General features: G+C 47.1%; 1 protein-coding gene across 1 annotated transcript in view; it reads right to left on the bottom strand.

The window, feature by feature from the left end:
* Positions 1-12,541, bottom strand: part of Fat2 (FAT atypical cadherin 2) — a 60,598-nt gene extending 48,057 nt beyond the window's left edge. The window contains exons 1-3 of the mRNA XM_051180646.1: positions 12,493-12,541; positions 7,049-10,319; positions 2,317-2,631 (exon numbers count right to left, since the gene is read on the bottom strand). Coding sequence (XP_051036603.1) covers positions 2,317-2,631; positions 7,049-10,307 — 3,574 coding nt within the window. The 5' untranslated portion in view covers positions 10,308-10,319; positions 12,493-12,541. The remainder of the gene's footprint in view (positions 1-2,316; positions 2,632-7,048; positions 10,320-12,492) is intronic.
* Positions 12,542-12,967: the final 426 nt, after the last annotated feature.

Here is a 12,967-nt window from a genome sequence, read left to right as displayed (position 1 = left end):
AAATAAAAACCTCTTAGAAGCTATTAACTTAGCAGAACACTAGCTTCCACCACTCCAGGAGCTAAGAATGTCGTCAAACAGCATCTTGTGTCTATAAAAGCTTCCCCATCTCGATGTATCTGCCTCTTTGGTGTACCCGCCAATATAGTTTATAGTTGCCTAGATTTATGGCTGTCTTTATTCTGTAAAACTATAAAAAAAAAAAAACAAAAACCTGTGAAACTGCATTTGCATTGGAATGTGGATTTTGGTTGGGCAACCTAAATCTATGCTCTCAGGCCATGGCCACTCAGAATGGCTCCAGAATAAATGATCTTATTCTCTTTAAAATGAGAGCTGTGTGGCTACAACCAAAAGAGGTGCTGTGGGAGGGGTAAGGTGAAGCCAGAGAGGTCAGTGGGGCCAGTTTAGGTACCAGTTTGTGGAACACAGGGGACTCTGACTTCATTTCAAGGGCACAGAGAAACTGTCCAGGCTTCTGTGGTGGAGGCGTGGATGATATGACAGCTTATGTGAAGAAGGTGGGCTAGGGGCTGATGGCAGGTACAATTATCATGTTAAAAGGGAGACTTCATGATAGTCGTGATTTCTTCTGCCTGGCTGCAGGAAATCCGGGAGGGCTTCTGCCTGCAAGGGCATCTTGCCAGGCCTGCTGCCAGAGGACTGTTGACAGTAAATAGAAAAGGATTGAGAGAAGCTGAGGAGTTAATGCCTTAGGTGAGGGATCTCCTTGTTCTTCTGAAAAGAGAAGTGTGGAGTAGAGGTGTGGGGGCAGGACATTGGGGACATGGGGTGAGCCCGAGGGCTGAACTTGCTTAGACCTCTTTTCTAAAATAAAAGTTCCCTTAGCTCAGAGAGAGAGGATGTAGCTGAAGCCTGAGGTCAATGGTTAACCCAAAAGGCTCTCACCAATCTTCAGTGTCAAAGACTCTTGGCATTCCCTACCTACTGCTTGCCTCAGGGCCCCTGGGAAAACCTATAAGCAATCCCCCTTTCCCCTCTACAGTCTGTCCTTCTGGGGCAAGAGCACATTGTGGGATAGGAAAGATGGGATCACGTGGAAAAGTCAGCCTGTCTTACAATAAGCCCCGTAGCAACTCTCAAACTCTGCGGAACAAGAGTAGCAGGTAACATAACTGGAAGAGGTAGGCTGGGACTAAGACAACAGGGGCGGAGGAGAGGACTATGGGGACCAAAGAATGTACACATGATCTGCTTTCAGCCTCTGGTATACTATGGCCCTCTGGGAACGTGGGGAGGATTTTGTCAGAGCATGCTTTCATTGAGGAGCATCCAGAGATCTGGAATGTTCTGTGGAATTTGCCAATGTGGACTACAACTTGGCAAATGTGTGCTTAAAGTTTGTATGAGTCAAACCAAATATCTTTGGAGGGCTCTCCCTGGCCCACTGCGGCAATGGGGTGACCCTGGATTCCTCTGAACACTCTTCCTTGGCCTGTGAGAAGGCTGATGGGGTGTAGGTGGGATCACAATGGTACTGTTTCATGGGCAGATCTTAGCCTTGTCTGCACTAAAGGCTGTTAGAGTTATCTTTAGTCATTGACTCAATGCAGCCTAGAGTCATTTGAAAGAAAAGCATCAACTGGAGAACTGCCTAAATCAAATTGGCCTGTGTGCATGTCTGAGGAGGGTTGGGTTGACAGTTAATTGATGCACGAAGGTCCAGCTCACTGCAGGTAGCGCCATTCCCTAGAAAGGCAGTCCTGCATAAGAAAGCATGAGCCTGTGAGCCAGCCAGTAGGCAGCATTCATCCATGGTTCCTGCCTTGAGTACCTACCTGACTTCCCTCAGTGACAGACTACATCTGGGAGTATAAGCCAATAAGATATATTTATCGAATAAACCCTTTCCTCACCTAAGATGCTTCTGTTCATATTGTTCTTATCATGGCAATGGAAAGAAAATGGAACTAAAGCTAATGACAGCTTTGGCCATGGCTGTGACTTGGGGGAAGGGTCAGTTTGAGAGAATTTGAAGACCTGAAGCTTGACTTATGGATCACCTGTTGGATCCCAAGGCAAGAAAGATTTCAGCAAATTCTCAATTTCTTGTGGAGATAGGCATTGTTGAAAGTATATCAACTTTGGCACTTGTAAGAATGCTATACTTGTGTTGTTAAAACATATATTTCTGGAGTCTGCCCTCAGAATATGGATTTGGCAGGTCTAGGGAGGGTCCTGAGAATTGGAATTTTCCACCTGTCTACAGGTGATGCTGATGCTGCCTCAGGAACACTCCAAAGAACCACCTTGTAGATTTATATATCCCTGTCCCTCCAGCTTTCCAGGCCTCACCTGTGAATGGATGAATGACGAAGTACCCCATGTGGTTCCCACTGGTAAGGTTGAAGGTCAGCTTCCCTTGAGAGCTGGAGTCTGGGTCCCAGCCCTCCAGCTGAAGCACAGAGGTACCCAAGGGAGCATCTTCTTGGACAGAGGGGTAGAACACCGGTCGAGACATGCAGGGTATGTTGTCATTGATGTCCATAACCTCAATGTAGACTTCAGTGACAGCAGAGAGGGGAACAGAGCCCCTGTCCACAGCCAGTACTGTCAACCAGTAGTAGGGTGTGAATTCTCGGTCCAGAGGTACTAGAGTCTCGAGCATTCCTGGAGATAGCAAGTGACAAAACCCAATATACTCAGATCTCAGAGAGGCTTTAGAAACCACCCCACTCTGGCTGGGGAGATGGTTCTGTGAAATACCTGCTGTACAAGTATGAGGATCTGAGTTCAGATCTCCAACACCCACATAAGAGCTGGGTATGGTGGTGTGTGCCTATAACCCCAGCAATGAGGAGAAGAGATGATAGAGGCAGAAGAGTATGGGGCTTGTTGTCTACCAATCTAGAATTAGTGAGCCTTCAGGTTCAATAACAGACTGCCTCAAACAGTTAAGTGAAGATCAATGGAGGATGAAGCCTAACATTAACCTCTGGCCTCTATGTGCCTGCCCACATGTCTATGGGCACATTCACAAATGTATATACAATTCACACACACACATGTATATGCATACAGATATGCATACACAGATACATACATACACACACACACACACACACACACACACACACACACACTGAATAAAAAAGAAAAATCACCCTACCCAACATCCTCTGATGGGTAATATGGAGAGGATGTTCACAGACAACCCGGTGAAAGAGAATGAGGTGGGAGATGTTCAATTGGACATGGGGGGTGAGAGAATTGATGTAGAACCTCTCAACCTTTCTCTACTAAAACAGCCCCTTGTTTCTGGCATGCAGACATATACAAGGCTTCCAGAGACAGTGGGTGTTTATCAGCTTCTCCCAACTCCTTCATCCAAATTCCAGCTAGTCGCCTCATATTCGGTAAGTGGGATGTTCTACAGTTGGCCTTAACCTGATCCCAACAGTCCTGCAATCCTACAAGAGCCTCACAATAAAGGTTAGAGGTTTGAGGGATACACTTCTTCCCTCTATTTCATCATGGTTTTAGGGGCTTAGCTCCATTCTTAAGTTCATTCACTCTACAAACTGCCTATGAGGGCCAGCCCTGTTCTAGAACATGAGGTTCTAACAGTGGGCACAAGAAGCCTGTACCTTAAGTTCTCACTGGTCACTCTCAGCTGACAGGGTCTGCATGAGGGGGCAGGGTTTAGACTCACAGTCAGAGCAGATCAGGCCAGAGGTGATAAGTGGGGGAATTGAGGCCCAGATAGGGAACATAAATTTGATCAAGATTATATAGCAAGGAAGAGGAAGAGCCGGGGCTAGGTATGGTATGCACCATTAATATCTCAGCACTTGGGAAGCAGAGGCAGATAAATCTTTGTGAGATTAGCACCAGCCTAGTCTACCTAGAGAGTTCCAGATCAGCCAGGGTTATGAAAAAACCATGGAGAGAGAAGGAGGAGAAGGGTAAGGGGAAGAGAAGGAAGAGAAGGAGGGGGAGGGAAAAAAGATTGAGAGAGCCGGGTCTAGAGTCTACTAAATGGAATACTCTTTCCACAACTACCTTCTTTCACCCTGGAAAGAAACTATGATTCCAGACCTTAAGATATATTACAGAACCATAATAGTAGTGAAAGCCAAGGAAACAACATCAAAGAAGCAACTATGAATACATGTAACTTCAGATATTTAATATTTGACAAAAAATGCCCAAAACATATGCTAGAGAAAAGAAATCATCATCAACGGATGGTACTGGGAAAACTGGTGGGAGGGAGATGAAATTACACCTGTATCTATTACCCTGCACAAAAACTAACTCCAAGGACCTAAATTTGAAACCTGAAACTCTGAAACTGTCAGAAGAAAACATAGGCAGTACTTACAGGATACAGGTTAGGATAGGTCTTCCAGAATTAAGGCAACAACTAACAAGTAGGACTTCATAAAACTACAAAGATTTTGCACAGCTGAAGAAACAATCAGCCAGGTGAAGAGGAAGTCCACAGAATGGGAGAGAATCTTTGCCAGATGTACATCTGACAGAGGATTAATACCCAGAATATAGAAACAACTAAAAAATAAATAAATAAACAAAGAGAAGATGGACAGGAAGGTGAACAAGAAGATTAAGAATAGCTCAAATAATATTCATCATCCCTAGCAATTAGGGATATGCTAATCAAAACAACTTCGCGTTTTCATCTTCCACCAGCCCAAATGACAAGGATGAGTGGAACAAGTGACAACAAATGCCGGAGGTGATGTAGAGAATAGGGAGCCCTCACTCACTGTTGGTGGCATTGCAAACTGGTGCAGCCACTATGGAAATCAATATGGTGAATTCTCAAAAAGCCAGAATAAATTTACTCTATGACTCAGATATATGACTCTTGGCATAGGCCACATCCTATTCCACAGATACTTGCTCAGCTATGTTTATTGCTGCTCTATTTACAATAGCTAGGAGACAGAAACAGCCTAAATGTCCTTTGACTGTTGAATGGATAATGAGAATGTGGTACATATACACTATGGAAAACTTTTCAGCTTTAAAGAAAAATTAAATCATGGACTTTGCAAGTAAATGGATGGAACTAAAAGAGATCATATTGAGTGATGTAACACAGACCCAGAAAGACAAATCTCACACATTCTTTCTTATCGTAGGCTCTTAGATCCAAATCTTTATATGTGAGTACATAGCCTGTAGTAAGCACAGAAACCATGAAAGCGAAACCAGATCATTGCGAGGATATGGGGCTTGGTGAGCAATAGAGTGGGGAGCAGCAGGGTACACATGATCTGATCCAGGGAATGGGAAAGGGAGGCTTTCTGGGGTGAGGGGAGGGCATAAATACCGAAGAAGGTGGGAAGAGAGCAAAGGGGAATAGCAGGGAACAAGTGATCTGAGGAAGTGGAAAGGGGGAGCTTTGGGGAAGGGGGAGGGAGATTAATCCAGAAGAAACAGGGAAGTGAATAAAATAACAAATAATGATGTCTGAAAAAGCCATAAGGAATCACACTATTAACCAAAAAAAATCACTTACCAAAAAATCAAACAAAATATCCAAACACCTATAATACTCGCAATTCTGTGTATAAATATTCATGTAGACTTTTAATGAACCTTTGTTATCTGGGCTGACAGTGCTCCCTCAAAGAGCCAAAGACCATCTAAACCAAAACCCCAACACCAGACAAGTTTTTGGTCAGAGCTGTCCAAGAGATTCTCAAAACACACACTCTATTGCTGTTGCTGTTGGTTTCTCTCCAATGGGTGGAATGTGAGTCCCCATTACTGAAGATACCATGCACTTCCAAAACAGGGCCAAAGGCCCCTGAGCTGAAACTGACCTGAGAGCCCCCTCCCTGAGGGCTAGCATTCATAGCACCAGAAGGCACCATGCAAGCTTCCAAAGGAAGGGGGCAACCAACAGTCCTAACTAGCTATGATGCCTATGAACCACAGCAGCAAACATAGCACAATAACCTTAGTAGGGGCAAGCATACCTTGGTGGTAACCAACAGCTCTCTAATTGGGCTTAAGACTTGCTCAACAAGAGAGAGACCATGCTTAGCACTGGAAACCTAGCTGACTGTTCATGACTAGTAAATCATGGATACTGGAGGAGACTCTACAACCGCTAATTTACTAATCCAATATAATCCCTAACAACAATCCATGCATTTGTCCTTTTATCCACAGATATGTATAGCCTTCTTCCCTCATCAAGGAAGCTTCTCTTTGCAACAGATGGAGACCATTACAGAAAGCCACAACCAATCAAAACACAGAGTTGTGGAGCCTGTACCTAAGGCTCAGAGACCTTTGTTGGAGATTGTGTGCGAACACTGTAAAAGACAGACAGTCATGGAGGTTGCTGTGAGATAAGTTTCTTAGTAATATCAGAAGCTATACCCAGAGTCTCACCAATGTCACCACCCAATGTGATCTGAACAAGGATACCAACGAACATACATTCCAAACTAGATGGAGAGAAGGCCTCAATGCCTCTACACACAAAACTATAGGCAACTTAGGAAGGCTGGGAATGGGAGGGGTGGCCTTCTTCCTCAGGGAAGAGAAGACCAGCTGGTTGTCCAGTGACACATGGGCAACCCTGAAAACACACATACAGGTAGCATTATGTGGACTATATTTAGGAATATGCATGTATGTACACATACATATATGCATGCAATAATAATTAGCTTTTTAAAAAGAGGCCATGGATTTGAAGAAAAGCAAGGAAAGGTATATGGAAGAGTTTGAAGGGAGGAAACAGAAGGGGGAAATGTTATTAAATTATAGTCTCAAAAAAAAAATAAAAACAGAACTATATAACCATCATCTATACTTTAATAAATGGAATATGTATGTTAGTTATATACATGTAATATGTATTTTACACATATGTGTGTACATATGTGTGAGCCTAGATTTTTAAAAAATCTACAGCAAAAATTCTCATAAAGACAAATTTAAAATATTAAGGATAAAGAAGATGAATCCCTACTTGTCCCCGTGTTCCCCTCCAATCCACTGTTCTCCAGGTCTTAGCACCCCATGTACCTAACTCTAGTACCTGTGTCTTGGTTGATGCTGAAGGCTTCCAGGCCAGTGCCAGCCCGTAGGAAGTACTGGAGTTCTCCATCCAAGCCACCGTCTTCATCCTGGGCCGTGACTACCATCACCTGGGTCCCTGCAGGACTGTTCTCCTGTACCTGGCCCTGGTACACGAAGGACGAAAAGTGGGGAGAGTGGAGATTCTCATTTACATCCAGGACTAACACTTCTACATGGCAGAGGGCCCTGCGGGCTAGAGGCCTCCCACTGTCACTGACCCAAAGGCTCAGATTATAACCAGCCCGCCTCTCAAAGTCCAACTCTTTTTCCAGACTCAGAGCTCCAGTCATCAACTCCACCCGGAAGGTTCCATGGACATCATCCACCAGGGTATATCTCACTTCACCTGCAGGGCCCAGGTCAGGGTCAGAGGCATCTAGGAATGTCAAGACCGTCCCAAGGGGCAGGTCCTCTGGCACCTTCAGCCTACTGTGCTCTGTGATGCACTGGGGAGCGTTGTCATTGGTATCCTCTAATGTGACTATCAAGTCGGTGACAGAGAAGAGCTGGTGGCCCTTCATGGGCTGGTCCCTGGCCTCTACCTTGAGTATGTATCGAGGCTTTGACTCCCGGTCAAGGTGTCCTGTGACAACCAGTTCCCCAGTGAGTGGGTGGAGAGAGAACTTCTCTGTGGGGGTTAGCAGGGAATAGCGAACCCTCCTGTTGTCTTCTGAGTCAGCGTCTTTTGTCTTCAGCTCTGCAATCGTGGTTCCGACTTCTGTGTCCTCGGGAATAGTGAGCTGGTACCCACCTGGAGGAAACCTGGGTGGGTTATCATTCCAGTCTTTCACAGTCACAGTCAGCAGCTTCCAGGCAGACTTTTGGGGAATTCCTAGGTCGTACACAGTCACATTGAGGACATAGAAGCTGGTGGTCTCATAGTCCAAGGCTGCTGCCACGGTGAGCAGCCCTGTCTTCAGCTCAATGTCAAAACAACCTTCCTCATTGCCATCAGCAATCACATAGACCAGACTGCCATGAAAGCCAGCATCTGGGTCAGTGGCTGCCAGGTGGGCCAAGGGTGTGTTGATGGGAACCTGTTCCAGAATGTCAATGGCCTGGGGGAAGTGGTCCTCAAACTGGGGAGCATGATGGTTGATCTGATAATTGCTGAGGGAGGTGAATTCCTCTTCACCCAACTCTTGGCTCTGAAGTCCAGCGGACTGGAGGATGGTCTTTGTGATATAGGTCAGCACTCCTGTTTTATCACACTGTACAGGGACCTCAGAGTGAGGGTCCTTCACCACAGTGACTTTCAGAGTTGTGGGGGAGGCATAGTTATTGCCATCAGAGGCTGTAATCTTCAGAGAATAGATGGTGGGCCGAACAGCAGTGACATTCATAAAAGAGCGTTTGAGAGTTATCACCCCCGAGAAATGGTTGAGATGGAAATAGTCTTGTTCATTGCCAGACACAATTTCATATCTTAGGTTCTGAAGTTCATCCATGTCTATGGCAGACACAGCCATTATCGATCTCCCAACTGGTGCATCTTGACGAAGGGACACAGTACAGTTGACTTCCTCAAACATTGGCTGGTTGTCATTCAAATTCTTGAGCCTTAAAGAAACAGACACCTCCTTCTCCTGGCGAAAAGGAGATCCCCAGTCTGATGCCCGGACCCGGAATGTATATATTCTTTTCATGAGTTCATAGTCCATAGGTTTAGTGGTGGAGATGACCCCCAAGTAAGGGTCAATAGAGAATGGGACAGCTTTGGGGCCAACAATAGAATAGGTGACACATCCATTGTCCCCATGGTCCTGGTCTGTGGCTGTCACAGTCAGAACACTGGTACCAGGAGGGATGTTCTCATCCAAGGTACCCTCGTAGGAAGACCTGTTGAAGACTGGGGCATGGTTGTTACAGTCCACAATGTCAATGATCACGGTGGTGGTGGCCAGGCCCAGGGAGGTTTTCACGTGGAGCTGGTACTGGCTTCGGTCATGGAAGTCCAAAAGCTTCATGGTAGTGATCAGGCCTGTTCGAGCATTGAGCTTAAATACGGTGTTCCCAGAGGATGGCTTTAGAGTATAACGCAAAGCGGGGAGGGCAGTAGTGACCTTTACCAATGCCACGCGACTTCCAGGCGGGGAGAATTCACTGAGCTTTACTCTGTAAACAGCCTTCTCAAATCTGAGGTTGGTCAGCCTGGAGGGTGGAAAATGGAAGGCCCTGATGGGGGAGTGGGCAGGAGGTCTGCTCCTACTGTAGGCCTGGAAACTGAGGTTGAAGCCATGAAGATGTTCTGCCCAGTTAATATCCCTGACTGCTACCAAGTTGAACTCGTTGTCTTGGGCATAGGACTTGAGGGCTTTGAAGTACTTTCCGGGATCACCACCAACCACCTCCAGGGAATCTACTTCAGCTCCAGAGCCATTTGTATCCACCGTGACAGTGGCATAGATGGCACCTTCATCACCATCTGATGGAGTCATGACCACAGAGGTGATAGCTGGGGGCTTCCTGCGCACAGGCTCCACATAAATCACCAACGTAGCCAAATTACCAAACCCATTGCCCTCTGAGATTTTCCGCATACGGTCCACAGCCAGCACCTGGAGCTCGTACTTCCCTAGCCATGTGACATTCAGCTTCCCAGCCACAGTGACCACCCCACTGGTGGGATGGATGGCAAACACCTCTGACCTGGCATTAAAGGCATAATAGAACTCAGAGTTCTGACCCAGATCGGCATCTGTGGCAGTCACTTTGCATATGGGGCTCTTAAGGGGCCTGTCCTCAGAGATGGTGACTCTGTAGGAAGGCGGGGAGAAGAGGGGCTTCAGGTCATTCTGGTCCAGGATGTGGACCACCACTTGGGTCAGCGCTTCATACTCCAGGCTCTTGTCTGAGGCTTGCACTATGAGCATGTAGCTGTCTCGAACCTCCCTGTTGAGAAGCGCTGTGTTGCTGCTCTTGGTCCTTATTCTAAGAAAGCAGAAATTGCCCACCACGTACTCCTCAGTCTTGAACACTCCAGCTGCATCTCCAGAGATGATCCGGTACTTCACTGACCACTGGGGATCCGCCAGATACATGCCCATCTTCACTGGACTCTCCACGTAGGTCTTGGGAGCAGAGTTCTCATAGATGGTGGCATTGTACAGGGAATGTGTGAAGCGCCAAGCCAAGGGAGGAATGGTTTCTTCCAGAGGCTTTTCACAGGCCACACGGTGGAACAACAGAATGGCTAGACCCAGCAGGACAAGAGTCATGGTGAAAAGCTCCTAAATAAAAAGAGGAAAAGAGTTCAAGTCTGGGAGGAAACAGCTCCTATCACCATGGTTCTTTCTTTTTAAAAAGCATATGTTAATTGTACTTAATAACTGATGTGATTATGACATTTTCATACATAAACATAAGGCATGTGATCATGTTTACCCTCTTTTATTCTTCCTCTCATTCCCCTGGGTCCTCTTCCTCAACAGTGCAAGGGAGGGTGCAGAATAAAAAACATAGTTACACCTGTTCCCCATCCATTGCTGTGAACAGAGCCTCCATCTGACTTATCCTGAACAGAGGTAGCTGGAAATATCCTCTCAGGGGTCTCCTGTGGATATTTCCTAGTTCTGATCACTCATTGGTCCGCACCCCCAAAAAACCTCTGTGGATACCTTGTGAAGGTAAAATTGTTCCAACTCAGCCAAGGATCTAAGCTTGGCAGTTTCTCTTGGTAAGACCCCTCCACTGGTGCTGAGCCGGAGCCAAACTGTACTACATCTGTGCACACAGGGACAACAGGAAAGCACTGCCATCAAGATCCCAAACCTAATATAAAAAAATCCCAGACCTGGCGCCAGGCTATCTGCATCTCAATCCCAGCTCCTCATTTGCTAAATGGGTAGGCCCTCCAGCAAGTCCCTGACCTCTGTGGACCTTGATTCCTTATTCCATGACATAGGGATAAAATCAGTATCTAGATGGGGCTGGAGAAGATGGCTCAGTGGCTAAGAGTACAATATTGGTCTTCCAGAGGACATGAGTTTGGCTCCCAGCACCCACACTAGGCAGTTCAGTTTCATCTGTCTCCAGCTCCGGGGAATCTGATATCTTCCTCTGGCCTTTGCAAGCACCCACACAGACACATACATATGCACATAGTTAAAAGCAACACATTTAGTATATGTGTTAGTGCATTATTTAGGGTTGAAGATATGGCTAAGTCAAGTAGAGTGCTTATCTAGTATGCATGAGACTCTGGATTTGCTACTAACACTCAGGTGTGGGATGGTGCATGCCTGTAATCCCAGCACTGAAGAGATACAAGCAGGAGGATCAGAAATTCAAGATCATCCTTCTTACATAGCCAGTTTGAGACCAGGCTAGGCAACATGAAACTCTGTCTTTTAAAACAGTGTGTGGGTGGTTCTATCTCATAGCAATGTTGTGTAAATTAAAGGGGAAAATGAAGGTGAGTGATTTATCAGGGAGCCAGTATGTAGTAAGTTTTAACAAGATTGACCATTATTAATGGGAAGGGTGAGTCCAGGGACTTGCATGGATCAAGAAATGGAGCTTCTGTAGTCACAGGCTGGGCTGCTTCCCCCGTCCCAGGCCTAGGAAAACCAGCCCACCCTTAATCACTATGGACAGAGCTTTACTGAAGACAGGCAACTCCTAGACTCTGGGAACGTCATAGCCAAAATGGACCTCAAAGGGGCTCTGTCTTCATGATCAAACGGGCAAAGAGTTTCATTCTGGGGATGGGGCTTGCCCCAGCTCCACATCCCAAAAAAATCCTATTCTGGGGGTGCCGATTGCCCCAACTCACATGGTGGATGGTCAGATCTGAACTAGTCCAAGAAACTGGTTCTCCTTGAACTAACCTCCTGGATCCTCTGTCCTCTCCAATGGCTTGCTGTGTCCCATAGAGCTGAGTCCGTGCCAAAGAACCAGGAGAAGCCGACTTGGGAGCCCAGTGAGAGGGCTGAAGTCGGGTCTGCCCCTGGGAACCCCATTCCCAGGAACACCCTGGCTGTAGGCCATGTGTGGAGCATTCCTGGGTAAGACGGGACAGACTCGTTTTTCAGGTTATCTAGCTCTTCAAAGGCACCGAATAGTTAAACTTCCAGGGCAAGGGGGAAAGTAGGAGGGCGCCAAGTCATCTCAGAGTCCCCAGTGAACAGGGCACAGGATTCCCTGACAGTCTTCAGGAAATATTTTGAGATGGAGGCGGGAACGGAAAAGTCCACCTGACCCGGGTTCTGGAAGCCTGGGGCAAAAGAGGGGCAGAATCTAGCCCACCCTTCGGGAGCTTCACCACCTCAGTCTGCCACTTAAGACCTTGTTGAGGTGCCTAGAGCCCAAGCACCTCAGCAAAAGGATACCGGACAGAGGCAGACACCCACACTTGGGGGTCCCCAAGCCAGTGTTCCTCACCCTCCTGGCTCCCATTCTTACCTGATTCTGTCCTGCAGCCCTAGGCAGAAGCCATACAGGACTACGCACTCCAGCCCCGCAAGCAGAAGAAGAGCCCAAATCACTCGGGTCCCTGTTCTCACAGGATGGTGTGGTCTCTGAAGTTGAAATGCCAGAAGGAAGGAGCCCTCAACCCAGTATCGGATCCTCAGCTCAGGCAGCCAGGTGCTTGCAGCCCGCCCTGGCTGCTCTGCTTGCCCCGCTGTGCAGGGCGCTTCCTGTTCCCCTGGGTCAGCACCAGCAATGGGCAGGTCCCAACAAGAGCAGGCTCAGCCGGCATAGGCGCCAAGCCGACCCGTTAAGATGCACGGTAGGGATGAGGTGGCCACAGGGTCTCCCTGGGGGATGACAGGCAGAGAAATGCACCCTGGGGTAGTACCTTGATGCACGTGCCCACATGTAAAGTTTAGGACCCATAGAGAGCCACGGTGAGCAGGCAGCCTGTGGAGAAAGCACA

Source organism: Phodopus roborovskii, unplaced genomic scaffold (genome assembly GCF_943737965.1).
Source record: "Phodopus roborovskii unplaced genomic scaffold, PHOROB, whole genome shotgun sequence".
In the NCBI taxonomy this organism is placed as follows: domain Eukaryota; kingdom Metazoa; phylum Chordata; class Mammalia; order Rodentia; family Cricetidae; genus Phodopus; species Phodopus roborovskii.
The sequence above is the reverse complement of the archived record's forward strand: the minus strand, read 5'-3'. Positions and strand labels throughout refer to the sequence as shown.